Source organism: Saccopteryx bilineata, chromosome 3 (assembly GCF_036850765.1).
Source record: "Saccopteryx bilineata isolate mSacBil1 chromosome 3, mSacBil1_pri_phased_curated, whole genome shotgun sequence".
Taxonomy (NCBI): domain Eukaryota; kingdom Metazoa; phylum Chordata; class Mammalia; order Chiroptera; family Emballonuridae; genus Saccopteryx; species Saccopteryx bilineata.
In genome coordinates, this window is record NC_089492.1 from 181,058,454 (window position 1) to 181,076,926 (window position 18,473).

At 42.3% G+C, this 18,473-nt stretch overlaps 1 protein-coding gene across 3 annotated transcripts in view; it reads right to left on the reverse strand.

Annotated features, from left to right (window-relative positions):
* Nucleotides 1-18,473, reverse strand: part of JARID2 (jumonji and AT-rich interaction domain containing 2) — a 321,993-nt gene that overhangs the window by 152,092 nt on the left and 151,428 nt on the right. For all 3 annotated transcript variants that reach the window (XM_066268345.1, XM_066268348.1, XM_066268349.1), the window contains exon 2: nucleotides 2,348-2,483. In XM_066268345.1, the coding sequence (XP_066124442.1) occupies nucleotides 2,348-2,483 (136 nt within the window). The remainder of the gene's footprint in view (nucleotides 1-2,347; nucleotides 2,484-18,473) is intronic.

An 18,473-nucleotide genomic window follows, 5' to 3' on the forward strand; every position in this document is an offset into this window, starting at 1 on the left:
GCATTGACCTGGGATGCTGAGGTCACTGGTTCAAATCCCTGGGCTTGCCTGGTCAAGGCACATACAGGAAGCAACTACTATGAGTATATGCTTCCTGCTTCTCTCCCCTCTTTCTTACTCTCTCCCCCTTCTCTTAAAAAAATAAAATAAAATAAAAATCAATAAAATCTTAAAAAAAAAAAAACCACAAAGGACCATGTAACCAAACTAGTTAGCCCTGTCTTTTTTCTTCCTGAATGACTTAACTTTAGTATTCATTCTTTAACCCAAATTCCACTTTTATTTAATCCTAGACACCTGGCTAACTTCTTGTCCTAAAAGCTTATTTCTCCCTGTTAGGCTGTATTTTTTGTTTCTTTGTTTATAATTTAAAGATTCCAAAAGCAGTGAAGCATCAGCAGTCATAAACAGAATAAGAGTGTTCCTATCGCAACACTAAGATCTAAACCCGTAACAGCCAGTTTGCTTGTTTTTAGCTGATTTTGGAAGGGGGGGGGGGGGGGGCAGGCACTAACCTGTTCCGTTTATTTATGCATTCATTGCCTGATTCTTGTATGTGCCCTGACCAGGACCGAACCTGCAACCTTGGTATATCAGGATGACACTCTAACCAATTTAGCTCCCTGGCCAGGGCTGCTCTACTCTAACTCCAGGACTCAATGATATTCTCCCCATTACCCTCCCCAAAAACTTAAGCAAAACTCTGCTCCTCAATTTATTTTCAATGGGGTTACATCTAAATAAGATATTTTCAGTTTACAGTGAGTTTAAATTGAAAATGTATTTAATATGCCTAAGCTAACACAGTTTAGCCCAGCCTACCTTAAATGTGCTCAGAACACTTTTAGCCTACAGTGTAGAAAAATGTTCTAACAAAGTCTGTTTTATAATAGTGTTGAGTATCTCATGTAATGTATGATATACATACATCACTGTCACACCATTAGTAAATTGAAAAGTTGTTAACTCAAACCATCCTAAGTTGGGGGATCATTTGTATTCAATATGAAATGACAAGTATCACATTAAATATTCTCTAAATAGATACAGGGCAACAATTTACTGTATTGCAGGCAGCCAAGGAGTACATGAGGTCTCTATCTGTCAGATACCCACGGGGGGGGGGGGGGGGGGGGGGGGGTGTCAAATTGAATACCTATGGCAATAGATTCTATTGCTTCTTTTACTTCTGCAAATGTGAAAGAAATTTAAAAAGGGCCATTCCCATTACATGTTTGCTAAAAATTCAGGCAGTTCTTATTTCAAACCACACAATATTAGAGGACAGTTAAAGAACTTGAGTGGATAGCAGGAAGATCATCTTGCAAAATCCAATCAGGGCCCTGTGGAAACAGAACAGCACACGTCCGGTCTGTAAGCACTATTTCCAACAGGAGGCTTCCAAACAACTCACCTTGAAACTAAGCAGGCTGGATAGAAACAGGTAGCCCTACGTGAAACTGCGTACTGGAAAACTGCTACCCACATGTGATGACTGTTACACCATGAGCAGAGCAAAAATTCTAAGAAAGAACAGATTTCTTCCTCATCTCCCGGCTCCAAGCCAAACAAGTACAAACCAGAGCATGATCGATTCACATTATCTATAATTCTAATAGATTATTAAGTGTAAGAGAAACTGGAATACCACACCACAGCCAGAGCCCTGTAATATAACCAAATGTTTGTTCTGACATGGTTTTCACCGGATGATTTCATCTGAACCTTATTAGACCTCATAAAAAAAATTTTTAAAAAGACATCAAAACAAATTTAGATAGGAGCAAGTTTCCTTGAAGGCTTCAAGGATCCTTTTGATAACCATAAAGGAAGAAGTACACATCTGGGTGCATAGAAATTCCATACCACTATATACTTGCTACTGGGGAAGCAACCAGTCCAACCAGATCAACATACAAGGAAGTGGGTACTTAGGAGGCTGCTGCGCCCTAGAGCAGGGAGGGCAGTAGGCACACCCTGGATCTAGGCTACTTCCTTTACAAACAAGATAAGCACCTAAGGCTCCGCACTGCAGCAAGATCATCAAGGCTTCTGCTGTCAAACTTGGGTATGAAGCAGAGACCCACAGAAAAACCTGTAAAACACGCTCCACATTCAACTCAGGACCCAATGAGAAATCAGATGTGAAGCCCTGGTCCTGTGTTCAGGGACCGTACTAACAAAGGCACCTTACCAACTATACTGTGCAGCACAGAAAGGAACATAAAAATGAATCTGTAAGCCCAACCAGATGTCCAGAATAACCGCTGATAAGGACCAGCTTAAAAAGCACATGCCACTCAGAAACAAGGCCATGCCCAGAGGTTCCAACAAGTAGTCAACTCACCATTCACTGTTTTCAGGCTCCCAGCAATGCCTTCACCATGCTGCCTCTTCTGGGCATTCTTGAATTCCTTCAGTGACAAATAAAGGACCTTACGTACCACCCTTTCTTCTGACCATGGAATCCCATCACTGTCGTCCTGGAGAAACAGAAAGAAATGAAAAGGAAATTACTTAAAAGAAAGCAAGTAAATAAATATCAAGAGTCAGAATGTACTTTAAAATAATAATTCAAACAAGTACTATGTGATCAAGACATGGTTCTGGAGATCAATATTACATCATATGATAAAGGGTCAGCCCTGGCCCCCTTCTGACATCTGGAGAGGCCTCAGGTGAAAAGCCAACCCACAGACTGTACAAGAGACTGAAAGAAAGACAAAACCACCTCGCTCCCTTTGACACCCACAGCCAAAGAGCCTCATTAATAGGCAATACTGAAGTTTCCTCTGTTCCTGGCAAAATTCAGAAAAAGCAGTTACTACACTCACAAAACAAGGTATAATGAACCCGGCACTAGAGTTTGTTAACATAAGTAATGCCAGAATGGAAATGGCCCCATAGACATGCACTCCACTTTTTTGGAAGTTTGGTTGTTCTACCTTCAAGGAAATTTACAATTCAGTCAGAATGAAATTGGACCAGCAATCACCTCTTAAAGAAATGAGTCACAAATGAACAAGAAGGGAGAGAAAGAGAAACCACTGTGGAAAAAGGCAATGGATTTGTGGGGTGGGTGGGAGTGGGGGGGACAAAGAAGGGATAAAAAAATGCACACAAGCTAATAAATAACAGGTCTTGAAAGTCTCATTTAAAAGTACAGCTCCCTTTATATCTGTTGTATCAGATCCAATGCAAGTTCCCATGAGAGGAATAAGCAAAATGAAGGCTGGGTTCGGAGGTGGGGGAGGGGAATCAAAGAACGAGCAGCCAGCCTGGAAACCACTCCAGCAGGAAAGAGACAAAGAATGATTAGCACTGAAGAAGCACTAAAGGAGGAGGGGAGGAGGGGAACAGGGACAGGGAGACACACCAGTTGGAAACTGAGACAGAACAAGAGTCCAACCTGGAGGCTGCAGATGGCTGCTACCAGTGATTGAACTGAGCTGAACTACTGTAGAGAATCAAGAAGGTGTACACATAAGGGCAGGACATTCATAGGTTCTTCAGTGGATAGCTATGCACACTTTGCTTATCTAAGAAGCCCTCACTTTCAACACCTGCTTCAAGACTTAACCATTTATTAATAGTTCAATTTAGAGATGGAAGTATTGGACCTTCTCAGGTATTTTGGGCCTTAAGGAAAACATTAATACCCTGGGTAAAAACAAAATTTTGGATATTTGTGTTCCTTTCGTTCAAATAGGAACCTGAACACCTCAGAGTCAGAAGGGTACTGCTGTATTGGACGTCCAACAGGTTGGGTTTTCACCCCCTGCCACCATCAGGTGATAAAACAACCCCACCGGACTCCAATAAGGGGGCTGGGTTACCTCACGTCTTTTCCAGCTCTTAAATTCTTAAACTCTGCATAAACACTCACTACATCTTAGAAATCCAACCACATAGAAACTCTAAGCCCTAAATAACTTAAGCTGTACTCTTGTTAAGCTTCCAGGATTTCCTAGAATGAGAGTAAGTCTCCGTCTTCTATAATAAGAGGAAGAGAAGTCCTGGGTAAGAAGGGAGCTAGGATTTCCACCTTCCTTCCACATCCTCCACTCCTATAAACCTGCCAAGCCAAGATTTCCATTACCTCTGCAGGAAGGAGGCACATCCTGTCTTCCGGTCGCTAGTCTAAGAGCCAAAACATCTTCGAACCAGGGTCGTGATTGAAATTCAACCATGAAAGCTAAAAAAAGCCAGCAAATTTTGCCTCAACTTGACAGGAGGAACACACACAATTTAACTGCTACCTAATAAAAGTCACTAGAAACCTTCCAATCACATAGTTAAAAATCAGGAAAATGAAGCACTCTGACCAGACCCATTTGAGCAGCCCAAATAACTAACCTGAGAGATGAAGGCAGATGATTTCGCTATGCAACACACACAAAGAACATCGTGTTTGAATTCACTCTCATAGCAACTCCCTTGAGTTTGCATGAAAGTTCCCCTGGCATATTCATTGCCACTGAATGATCGTCTTAAATGCAGGAGTTATGTTTCTTAGGCTGAAATCCACCTTTTCAGCTTCCACAATCTATGCAATAAAGACTACACAACAAAATCCTGTTCATCACAATCAAGTTCCTCTTTTCCTCCATGTGCATCACCACAACAGTGATGTGACAATAAACTATTATTTCCTACATATGCACAATTTATAAATTAGAAAGCCTCAAAATAGCTCTCAATGTAAAATTCCTCTCATAATTTCCTGCATCCTGTTTGGTTGGTACCTTCATTCTGACATCACACCTCCATACCAGAGAATTACTGTATTTACCCATGTATAAGACCCACTTTTAAAAAAAATGGGGTCTAAAAACTGGGTGTGTTTTATACAGTGGTTGTAGATTTATTTTACTTGCATTTCCCATTTTTTTGTGTAGATGATGAGCTGTATGAATTTTATCATGTATAAAAAACTTGAGTTCAATAACTTTATGTAATACTTGTTTTTTCCCTTCAAATTTCGGGCCCCAAAATTAAGGTGTGTCTTATGCATGGGAGCGTCTTATACATGGGAAAATACGATACAACCCTACCACTAATGTCTAATTAAAACAAAAACCACATGAGATGGAAACTGCTGGAAAGAAAGACACATTTAAGGTTCACTTAGTAGAGTGAGAGTGGCTTCATTACAACTACAAAGTAATTTAAATACAAGAAAAGCAAATCCATGACATAAATTAATGGTTTTTCAAATTCTAAACATCAGAAAAACATCAAACTTTTTTTTAACTTTTATTTATTCATTTTTAGAGAGGAGAGAGAGAGAGGGAGAGAGGAGGGAGAGAGAGGAGAGAGAGAGAAAGAGAAAGAGAGAGAGAGAGAGAGAGAGAGAGAGAGAGAGGAGCTGGAAGTATCAACTCCCATATGTGCCTTGACCAGGCAAGCCCAGGGTTTTGAATTGGCAACCTCAGCATTTCCAGGTCGATGCTTTATCCACTGCGCCACCACAGGTCAGGCCAAAACATCAAACTTTTTAAAAATTTTTATCACCTGTGTTCTTTTATAATCTAGAATGCTGGTCAATGCTTGTCACCTCCCTCAATACTGATATAAGATACACAAACCAAAGAGGTGATACAGGTAGGTGATACATTGACTCTGTTACATTTCCAAAAGCTTGATACATAGGCAATAAGTCAGAAATTAAAATTTTAAACTGCCTCTCACAGCTGCAGAGTCATGATGAATCACCCTACAGTCACTGACAGACTAGGGTAGTGGAACACCTCCCCAGTGTAATGCCAGATGCAGAATCAAAGGTGTGCAACCGACCAGGAGGCAACACAGTGCTCTCCAAACTGGGTGTGCTTCAAGTCTAATCCTCACTCTTCTGCTTAGTACAGCCAAGCACCGAGTGCTCTCAAGAGCAGCTCTGACAAAACTATCATTAAAGGGCTGGCAACTCAAGATATAAACCTCTCTCTCTCTTTCTCTCTCTCTCTCTCTCTCTCTCTCTGAGTTTATATGACCTCTAACTGTGTGGTTTCCTTTTTATTTTTCCTTTTTCAATAGCTGTCTTATTTAATCAGCCACTAAACAATGTTTGCATGGGGTCAGGAAATCTTCCTCCTGTTCACCATTGTTATCTTAGCACCTAAAACATACCTGATAGTGTAAGAGCTCAATAAATATGTATTTCTGGAAACAATAAAAATTCAAGCTCAATCTCACTTACATCTACTCCTACTTGGCCTGCCAGTGCCTAATCTTACTAATATCCAGGATGTTTTAAGTGCAGCACCTGAAATCTCTACATTTCCTTGACAAAGCACTGCTACCTCTATAAAACACTCCATACAGTGTGACAAATCCCAAAGGGCCAGGCTACCCCTCTCATTCTCTGCAGTAGGCTTAACAAACTGCTGCACAGTAGCTGCACCATCCCTTTTTCAACCACCTAGGTGCCTGCAAAAAAAAAAAAACAGGGCTTATCACATGGTCTAAAAGGGCCCAAGTCTGCCTGACCTGTGGTAATGCAGTAGATAAAGCATTGACCTGGAAAGCTGAGGTTGTCGGTTCGAAACCCTGGGCTTGCCCGGTCAAGTCACATATGGGAGTTGATGCTTCCAGCTCCTCCCTCTGTCTTTCTCTCTTTCTCTCTCTCTTCTCTCTCTAAAAATAAATAAAATCTGAAAGGGCCCAAGTCTAATGACTCTCTCAGTCTCTTAGCTTCAGCTAAATACAGACCAACTCCTTCACAAAATACATCCCTGTTCTTTTCCCTGCCGCCTCCTCCCCCACACCTGTACAGTCTCCCTTTCCTCTATGTTTCCCAGCATTCTCTCATTTTATGCCCCTCCAACCTCTCGTATTCCATTATTCATTCCCCAACCAGTTGTCAAATCAATCCATGTCCCACTCCTACCTCAGTATCAAAAATCCTAATGATCCCTTTGAAATTCCTAGACCTGGCTCTGCCTTTCCTCAAGTGGAGTCATCAGGGCCTGATGGTGCAGCACTGAACAGAGAGAGACTCTTTCCGGCCTCCTCCAGAATGCTCCCACCAAACTGAGAACCTTGTCAGTTCTGGTTTACTGGTCAGCTTAATAAAGGAAGATGTAGGAAGAGTTGTAGCCAGTGAGGTCAGAGTCCAGCAGGCTCATTATGATGCAAATTAAGCTCTCCAGAGTGAGTGGCAGTTATAAATTTCATTAAAGATTTCAAAACAAATATTGCAATTTTGGGTTTCAATTAAGACCTCTAAGCTAACACATCACCAAAAATAGGGGTACACAATTCAAGCTCCCAAACAATGTACCCCCTTTTCCTCATTCCCACCCAATCTCTTATATTTCCCCAACCTCAAAGCAAATGCTTTGCAAACACTGACATAAATAAAAATATTTGGCTCTGTTGACAAGAGGGGAAAAAAATAAAAGTAAAATCACATAGATTTACATTCACTTTGCTATTGACTACCAAAAATCACTTTATTTGGCTAACGGAAGACTGAGTAATAGGCCCTTTAAAAGTGACAAGATTTTCCTTGCATCTGCAAAACATCTGCCACTCTTTGAAATAACTGGAGAATTTTTTACCAAAGGTGACAACTGGTCAGAATTTAAACTTGAATGTTTACGATCATAATCTTTCTTATTAAAAGGAAAAAATAAATAAAAATTAGTACCAACAAACTAGATACTCAAACTTACAAGAAAAAAGGCACAAGATACTACTACATTCCTTGAAGCAGTAGCAGCAATTAACCATTCTCAAAAGCTCACTTTCAAGTTAGAGATTAAACAGACTTTAGCGACCCCTTTTCATAACAGGGCAGCTCCAAACGAGGTCCACAGACCTCCAGGGCCTTAACCACATAGCAGTTTGTTAGAAACACAGGCTTCTGGACCCCACCTCAGACCTACTGAAACCAGAACCTGCATTCTAAGAAGTTCCCCATGTGATTCCCACGCACATCCAAGTTTCAAAGCTCTGCTGTACACTTGTTCTCCACCCCATGCCTACTTCATACCACTTTCTAATTCCCATCAGAATGCAGGCAAAGGCAAAGGTCAAGATGACGTGAAACCCTAATACAACACTTCTAACTTCCATCTACTGTTGGCATGTCCCCTGTCAGAACTGAGAAGTCTCCATTAGCATACCCTGAGAAACCTCCACCTTGATATCTCTTCACTGTGCTGAAGCAAGCAAGTAAATGGCATTTGGGAAAACAACAAAAAAGGTAAAGCACTAAGAACTGCAAGTTCTACTTGTGCCACGTGGGTACTAGACATTGAGGTGATCACTCAGTAAGGTATGTAAGTGTTTAATCATCATGTTCTACACCTGAAACTGATACAATACCGCATGTCAACTACAACTGGAAAATACATTAACTTAAAATTTTTTAATTAAAAACGAAAAAAGATATGCTAGTTCTTAGAACCATTTCTCATGTGATGCAGTCTTTCTAACCTTTATCCTGATTACCCAGCTTGGGCCAACTTCCCTTTAAAACATAACACCCAGAATTAAACACACATTCAACATGTGAATATCATTCCAAAATAGGAGTAATATATGCAATAAGATCATTTCTATTTTTATTTGCAAACCTAAAAGTTAGAATAAATTTTAGCAGCCACATTACACTGTAGGTTCTCATTAAACTTTGAGTTAACTATATCCTCCACAGTGATTTTATTTATTTCTCAAGGTACAGGGGTAAATATTTTCATTAAAATGCAACAAAACCTAAAGGCAGGTCCCGGTCCAAAGACAATCACAAGGACAATAACAGCTCCCAATCATGTAATTATTTTCCTGTGGTGCTTTCCTCACTGCTCAGGAAATCGTGTGCATGATAATATAAAGCAAGTTATATTCCTTAACCAGGCTTATTTTACAAGACAGAGAAGGCGGCGCAGGATCAGATGGATGCAAGTCAGCATGTCTCCTACTCACATGCTCATGGAGAAGAGATGGGATTCAAGGGCATAATCACAAATTAAACCAAGATTGTATTCAATGTATTTGAGTTCTCACCTACCCCAACCTCCAAAAATTTTGTAAATTCAAATTAGTGTTAAATAAAGCCTGAAATTAGCCATTCTAACATAAATAAATTTGCTGACCATTCAAAATGTCTCTCCATAATCTTCACTTTAAAACACTGATTATTGATTTGATACACTGTCACTGTACCAAGAGACTTTCTAATTTACTATCTCAAGACTGATCAGCTCACTTGCACGGGAAAACTGTACTCTCTACTTAGACATAGGCCCAAGCAGAGCCTTTGTGGCTGCTGCCCTCCAATGGTGCCAGCTCTTCGGCAAGATGGACCTTTAAAACTTTTCAGACTGACCTGTGGTGGCGCAGTGGATAAAGCGTCAACCTGGAAACACTGAGGTTGCCGGTTCAAAACCCTGGCTTGCCTGGTCAAGGCACTTATGGAAGTTGATGCTTCCTGCTCCTCCCCCTTCTCTCTCTCTCTCTCTCTCTCTCTCTCTCTCTCTCTCTCCCCCCCCTCTCTGAAATGAATAAAAAAATTAAAAAAAAAAAACTTTTCAGAGCACTCAAATGCAAGAAGAAAACAGGGACACCAAAACCAGTCAAGCTTGCAAAACAGGTGCAGGAAGAGGACAATGTCCTTAGAGTCCTAAGCAGAGCACATACAAGGTGGAATGATTCTAGCCATAGCAAACATCTGATGAGTGCTCCCTACATGCTAGGCACTCAGGGATCAGCACTATCATGCTGCAAGGAACGCTTCCCGTTCTCAGCTCAGATCTGAGCACAAGGCCCAGGCCACTGCCTTTTGTTAAAAGTGGGTGGGTGGCCCTGGCTGGTTGGCTCAGTGGTACAGCATCAGCCTGGCGTGCGGGGGGACCGGGGTTCGATTCCCGGCCAGGGCACATAGGAGAAGCGCCCATCTGCTTCTCCACCCCTCCCCCTCTCCTTCCTCTCTGTCTCTCTCTTCCCCTCCTGCAGCCAAGGCTCCATTGGAGCAAAGATGGCCCGGGCGCTGGGGATGGCTCCTTGGCCTCTGCCCCAGGCACTGGAGTGGCTCTGGTCGCGGCAGAGCATCCCCCCTGGTGGGCAGAGCGTCGCCCCTGGTGGGCGTGCCGGTGGATCCCAGTCGGGCGCATGCGGGAGTCTGTCTGACTGTCTCTCCCCGTTTCCAGCTTCAGAAAAATACAAAAAAAAAAAAAAAAAAAGTGGGTGGGTGTAGGGCAGCTGTGTTAGGTTTGGTCACTGGTTTACTAGCTGCAAGCCCTTTGCCTGATCATTGCCGGAGCACAGGCAGTGTCACATGTGTATGGTCGATATAATGCCATGGCTATGGGGGCTTGCGCTCAGGGGGATTGCAGATTGCCTGGCCGCCACTGTGAGGGGCCGTTTTGTTGTTTGTTTGCCTGAGAGGCAAAAAGTTTCCCGCCTGTGTCTCGTCCACCGTTGTGAGACTTCATTAAATGGAATGGCCCAACCCTTTCCAGCTCCGCAGTTTTTCTACCGTCTGCCCGTATCCAACGTGAACCTGCCTGCCTGGCATCGGCCACTGGAATTACAAAGTGAAATGTTCAATTCCAATGCTCACTCCCTATCCTAAATCAGATTAGCACTAAATGCCACACCATTTACAGGAGAAAGGCTGTAGTCTGACTGACAGCTGCACAGAGCTGACCAATAAGACAACAAAATTTGAAATTCTAGGCCCACAAGCGAGGTAAAAAAATGATGGACCCTTTCCTCTTTCCAGGGAAAACGACTGGAAACCTCTGCATAATGTCTTTTATTTTCAAAGCAAGCTCACATATACCTATTGTTAAATCACCTTACTTAATATAATTTGTTGTTGCCTGAAATGCCAGTCACTTCCATCAACGGTTTGAGGAGAGAACAAGAAAAGCATTTAAAAATAAAGTGTTGGGGATGTGGATTCTTAGCAAGGATTCCGTGTAAACAAGGATTTAAGGAGCCAAATAATAAATAAGGGGAAGAGAGAGAGGATATTGAAGAAAAATGTGAGAGGTACAACTTAGACTTAGGCTAAAACTATTGCTTCTTCCCTTTTAACAAAATATTTTCTTCATTATCAAGTTCTCAAGTCAACTTAATGCTAATCCATTTTTCTGTATTCCATAAACTGGTTCACCTGTCAATACTCAAACATCAGAGAAGTTGGGGGAATACTCACACCTCGAAATAAGATACATGGCGGCCAAGAAACCACTGATTTATGTACTTGTGAGTGATATTTCTTTGCCTTGATTCTAAATTAAAAGCACTTCAAGCAGCAAATTTCCTCAGACAGACAGGCTTCCTAGGATAAACGGTCCAAAAATGCTTATACAAGGAGAGTTTTACTTCTTCCAAACTCCCACTAAATAATGTGTACTTATCTTTGATTACTGCCTATTTAAAAAAAAAAAAATTGGCTACAGCCGAAATTGGATTAAGAACTTCTGCTGAAAACGATTTATTGCATAACACAACTCTGACAGCCTGAATCTCCGGCCACCAACTGAGCCTTTATAAAAATTTGCTGGGCAGCTGCCAAGTCAGCTCTTTTGCATCTAAGCATGTCAGACGTCGCTGTCGCCGTTGTCAAGGCAGCAGCAGCATGGGCTGCAACATCCACACGTTTAGCTCATGGTTAAATGGTGCAGTCCAGGAGCAGCAGCAAGGGCCACGCACCAGTGTCCAACCCTTCTGCAGCTCTCAGTCTGGATGTGTTGTTTCAGCATAATCAAAAAAGACCAAGAGCTACATCAGGATGATCTCCAAGATTCCAGCAGAAATCTGGATTGACCATCTACCTTCAGTGGAGGAATGAGGAGGGAAGAAAAAACTAAAAAAACAATCAGAATGAGGGACAATTAGTATCAGCAATGCAACATGTGACTATTCAACAACTTTATTTGGGAATATATTAACAAGTAGGTTCCCAAAGGAATTCTAAATAATTTGGATCTTTTAATCCTTTTTGTTAATCAGAATACACCCCCAAAAGGCATATTCTAAGATGCACCAAACAAAAGAGTAGTCACTAGCCACATGTGGCTATTTACAATTAACTTAAATCAGTAACACAGCTGCAGAATGTTCCCATCATCCCATAAGACTCTACTAGACATCACTGTCCTAGAGCATATATTTGCATTGAATAGTTTCAATTAAATGTGTGTTACTTGCTAATGCATTTAATTAAGTCTCTAAGATTCTTCAAAATATGTACTACCTTAGCAACAAAGTTCTGGTATAGCTGAATACCTTGCACAAGAAATTCAGAGTCTAAAGCAGGTAAAAACTTCACCCACACAACTCTCAGGAAGTGGGCCCAGTCCTTGGCTACATCTATCTGGTCCTGCAGTTTTGCAGGCAATGTGTATGAAATTCTGAGGATGAAGCCTAAGGTTCTTCACTCTACAAGTAAGCCCTTAAGACCCACACTGCTTTAGTATACCTTCAAAACACTTTCTAAGGAATCCCCTACAAAATAAATCCTCTGGGATTACGACCAGACAAAAGCCAACCCTCCACCAACCAGCCTAGCAGGATAACCCAAACCACTGAGATTGATTGCTGCCCCGCCTCCCGTCAGGGCCACTCAAGGTCATAGGCCCTAAGCCATGGCAGAGATTTGGGCTATTCCTGCACTTCTGCTTCTTTCCCCAGGCCCCAGCACACTGCTGGGTGACTTTATGAGCTCAATCAACAGCTGTCTTGCTGGTTTTTGTGATTCAGCACTAACCCCCAGCCAGGAAATAAGCACAAATGTGTATACATTCCCAAGGAACTGGCTATATGGTCATGCTACACTGTAAACCATTAGGTTTAAGTTGGGCCATTTTATGAAATTTTTCATATTAAAGTATACAAATAAACCTTGTCCTTGAATTTAACATTAAGTTGACATTGTGCCACTTTGGACCTTACTGCCTCTTCCCATACCCTCCAGCCTTTCCCAGAGTTAAGGACCACCCTGGGATTGGCTGGCAACCTGTCATTATAGGTTTGGATCCCCAGAAACAATTTTAATGCCTTTTTGCCCTCCAAAAAGCACTTTCTGTTAATGACAAGAGTAGATCATTGTGTAGCATGCTACATACTACTTGTTTCTTTTTTTTTTTTTTTTTCCTTTTTTTGTACTTTTCTGAAGCTGGAAACGGGGAGAGACAGACAGACTCCCACATGCGTCTGACCGGGATCCACCCGGCACGCCCACCAAGGGCGATGGCTCTGCCCACCAGGGGGCGATGCTCTGCCCCTCCGGGGCGTCGCTGTGCCGCGACCAGAGCCACTCTAGCACCTGGGGCAGAGGCCAAGGAGCCATCCCCAGCGCCCGGGCCATCTTTGCTCCAATGGAGCCTTGGCTGCAGGAGGGGAAGAGAGAGACAGAGAGGAAGGAGGGAGTGGGGGTGGAGAAGCAGATGGGCGCTTCTCCTATGTGCCCTGGCCAGGAACCGAACCCGGGTCCCCCGCACGCCAGGCCGACGCTCTACCGCTGAGCCAACCGGCCAAGGCCACTACTTGTTTCTTGTACAAACTCTCTTATGTTTTACAATTCTAAAGTATGATCACACAAACATTACTAAATGATGAGCCTTAGATGCTGAGACAGAACCTCCTAGCATCTTGACTAATCCATGTGATCCAAGATTACTTGCCACGTGACTCATTCAACATTTTCCCCAATACAGAAAGATGAACCAAGCAGAGTAGGCATTCAAAACCATTTTATATGAGCAAACCCTTATAAATAGGTGGAAAATGTAAAAAAACAATGGCCTCGAGGTAACAGAGCCCTGGATCATAGTTCCAGCATTCTGTTTCTTCAAGTACAGGACAAGTACCCGGGAGGAGGGGCTGACTATCTGCACACTCCTGAGAAGCAACTACGGGGTTTGATATACCAACACGAGGGTCTCACTGCCAGTTCCTCCCAGGCGATGTGGGTCTGGGACCACACTGAGAATGAGAACCATAGGTGCACACCAGCCTTGCAATGGACATGACTCCCACCTTGTCTTCCCGTGACATTCTCACTGCTACGAAAAACATTATAATTGCCGAATCTAACGTGGACTTTTTATTAGCAGACTGACTCTACCCTGGTTTTCCCGTTTCCTCTACCCTGCCACCTTCTTCCCTTCTCAATCTGTAATTATGATCTAAATAAATACCCATGACTACTAACTCATTTTCTTGACAATCTCCTACTTCCCCTCCCCCACCTCCTCATGTGACTCTATCTCAATTAACCCTACTGCCACCGTCCTGACACCCATGGTTTGGAATGCTGAACAGGACTGGCACCTCCTTTCTCATTGTTCACACGCACTCACTAAATTAGGTAATGCTGTCTCTCTCTCCAGTCCGTGGAGACAGATAAAACGAGGCTCAGATCTCCTGTCTTACAGAAACCTTCCAAAACGGCAGCCACCAACCAATTCCTATTCTAAACATCTTGCCCACATTGTTTCCCTAAAAACACAGCCACATTGCGATGCGTTACTTCCTAAAACCATGGATCTATGCACTCCTTCCCTACTCAAACACCTTCCACGGTTCCCAATGGCTACTACGTGGCCCTACAAAAACTCTTTTATAAATCAACCCAATTTACCCTATGGGCTTTAATTCCTCCCACATCACCCAGTACCCATCACTGACAAGGCATGAGCAGCTCAACTAGAGGCAACGGCTCTCACCTTTGCAACCCACCTCAAAACAAACACCAAGAACCTGACCTGAGATGGCGAAGTGGATAGAGTGTCAACCTGGAACGCTGAGGTCGCTGGTTCAAAACCCTGGGCTTGCCTGGCCAATGCATACATGGGAGTTGATGCTTCCTGCTCCTCCCCTCCCATTCTCTCTCTCCTCTCTCTTCTCTAAAATGAATAATTTTTTTTAATGTTTAAAAATAAAATATCAAGCAATAGAACTGTTGTTCATTAACTTAATAGTGATCATGGCCTCAATAATAATCCAATAGTAAGTAAAGGACACAGTTTCTCAATAGACATGAATAGAAGTCTATTTCTCAATTCTCTTTGTCCTATCAATACTTTGGTACCAAGACATATATAAACAGTCAATTAGGCTCAATTTATCAGTTATGTCTGCTTCAGTATTGACCCACAGCCCTTGGTTTTATATTGCACAGAATGCATGGTTCTGCGTGACCAGGGAAGTTAGTACAAGATATCAATTTTACTCAAACTAATTTTCCCTACAAGTTAATTGCTAGTCCAAGGACAAGATTTAACTATGTTACTATTTCCAAATGGTTTGCAAAGATCACAAACTGCCACCTAAACAAAACTGGAAACCTTCCTTGGTTCCTGCATCCAAGCCAGTTATATTATTTCCTCTTTCGTTCAGGGTGAGATTTCCTACAGCTATTTAGCTCTAGAAAGCCTGAAGCACCAGTTGTGGGTTGAATAGAATAATTCATGCTTACATAGAGACTAAGTAAGCTCCCACCAAACTGCAAACTGACCCCCCCCAAAAGGTGATGTGGCATATGTTCAATCTCATTTTAAAGCAAAGCTGTTAGAGAAAGAAATAGGACTATCTAGAAACAAAGTTATGGTTCTTCCGATGTTGACAGTTCACAATGGTAGCAGAATCAAATGTGTGTTAGAAGACAGTGGAGAGAAGCAGACGCTAATCACTTGCACTGCAGGCAGTGTGTGTGAAGAAACATAGCAGAAGCAGACAGATGAGTTTCACTCTAAATGGGAAACCACGGGAGAGTTCTGAGCACAGAAGCAACGGATTTTGATTGACATTTTAAACGCTTTGAATAGTACAGAGGTTCATGTACGTTCTCGTGCCTCCTGACCATCCAGAGTACAATCGTTCATTTATAAGGCAACGTTAAAAAAAGGCAAATGTATGTTCTTCTTGTTTCCATAAATTGGTTATCAAACATGATTTTTAAGTTTATAAAACTATAACTGGAACTAATTTCATTTTTTTGAAGAAAATAAAAAACTCACTCCCAGGGGTCAGCAAGCATGAAAAAACACTCACTACTCAAAGGGTTTTAAAAAGCTGCTATGCGAAGAACAAACCAGAGTGGGTGTGAAATACAGAAGTAGAGAACCCTGTGGTAAGTGTCTACTCCAGAGGTGAGGACCAGATAGGTAACAAGAGGCTATGACAACTGATTATATTCTAGAAGCTTTCAGAAGGTTGAGCCAACTGAGTGCCAACTTATTGCAGGGCAGAAAAACAATCTTCCTATTCATTTACAAGTTAGGACTGGAGTCTGAACAGATGTGGTGCAGTGGATATTGATTGTCAACCTGGGACACTCAGGTGCCCTGTTCATAACCCCAAGATTGCTGGCTGGAGCACAGGCTCTCACAGACATGATCCCAGGGTCACTGGCTCAGCTTGAGCCCCTGGGTCAATGCATGTATGAGAAGCAATCAATGAACAACTAAAGGGACACAACCACAATTTGATGCCTCTCATCTCTCTCCCTCTTGAAAAATAAATAAATAAAAAGTTAGTACTAAAGTCAGGAACGGCAGGCTGACCTGGAAGAGTCAGTTTATAATTAAGGCTCTCAAAGTCCTAGGAAAAAAATGATGCTTTAAAATAAAGAGTGAATGAAGGCTGAGGACTGACTATGGAAAAAATAAAAGGAATGTGTCACTTAGTCAAGAGTCAGTTTATAAAAATCTACATTTGACACTGCAGACACAACTGACAAGTGAGGGAGTGCCAGTAATATAGCAACAGAAGCCGTAGCAACCCACTGCTCCACACAGCCCAGGCCACAGACCATCAGTTGCTGCTGGTAAGACATTCTCTTTGGCCAGTTGAGGTCATAAATCAGTAACTCATTTTCTGTCTCTATCTCTCACACACCACAGACACCCCTTTCTTATATGTAGGCTTCATGTCTACATAAGAAAAATGACTGATATCCACTCATAGAGAGAGGAGGGCAACTGAGCAGACACTGGCCTTAGGCCCACTCTCACAGGTCATCAAAATATGCTCACAAGACACCTTTTCGGCAACACCGTAGCTATGCAGACAAGCTTCCGTGGGGTCACAGATCGGAAAGACGTGTGCAGGCAAAACAGACAACCTGTTTTACCTCCAGAAGGATCCAGAGCTAGGTACTGGGTTGGTCCAGACAGAAAAGCCATCAGACTCAGAGGGCAGAGCAGTACAAAGTCCAAACGAGTAGACCCTAACACTTGGAGAAAGAATACAGAAAAGAATTCCCAGCAAGTAATCGGAACCCAGCAAGTTCCTTTTACCCACCTATGTATGAGTCACGCCCGCTGCGCTTTCTCCTTCAGCAACCCCCAACCTACTGAAGTAAAGATTCTCTCTTCTTACAACACTCTTCCCTAGGATGACCAGATACCCATATTCCTATATTCCTAACAAGTCCTTCTCACCTCCATTGTCCGGGATTCAAATCCAAGTGTTAGTAGCACTATAAACACTTCTCTAGAATGCTAGTTGTCAAGCCTTGCTGCCCTGGAAATCCCCTGGGGAGCTTTATCAAGTACAGCCCTCATCACCATTCTAGCTGACCTGGTCAGGGATGTGGCCTGTGGCCTGAGACTTTAACAAATCTCAGAACCAACACTGCAGAATGAGTCCTAACCTCCCATCTAATGACACTCCCACCACCCTCGAGAGAACCAGTCTCACTGCATTACAATTATATTCTGACTACTCCCTAACCTCAAGTCTGGTACACATGCGGAGCTTATTATTAAGTAACTGTTGAGGGAGTGTATCTTTAAAAAAATTAAACTCCTGTAACTAAGGAAACCAGCTAAGTATTTAAATAGAGCACGCTGACTGTTTTTATTTTAAAAGTCTTTTATTTTATTTTAAAAGTAGCACACTACTTTTTATTTTCTTGACAGTAATTCTCTACAGTGGATAATTCAATATTCTCTAAAATTGAGAAAAACAAAGTTTTATAGCTGATACTAAAGTTTTCTTTCCCTGAAACATAAAACAAGCGCCTACTGGCTTCAAGGAATTGAATCAAACTGCTTATAAACTACCCAAAGCTTCCAAACCTCAAACCAAAAGATGCAAAGCCTCACCTCTATGGATCAGAGGTAAGTTCTGACTTGTCAATAATAAATACAAAAAGAATGTCTCAGTACAAGTATGGGAAACAAGGATATGATTGTTCACTGGTTTAATTACATCAGGAGGGAAAGACAGATCATGTTTAACTGGATGGTCCATCATTGTAAACTAAGACAGAAAAAAAGAACCCTTTACATGTTCTTTGAGTTCTTCTCATCTACCCCAAACTCAAGCTATTGCAGACTAACCCAGCCCCCAAGCTACCCAAAGGCCAAAGCTGAAGCTTCCCCTTCCTCTCCCTGTCCTGTTAGAGAAGGACTGTCAGGCTCTCTGCTCCCAGGTCTCCTGCATACTTTACATAGAAATCCATTTCTGTTTCCCAGTAAGTGAAGCTCTGTTAATACTAAAGACACTGA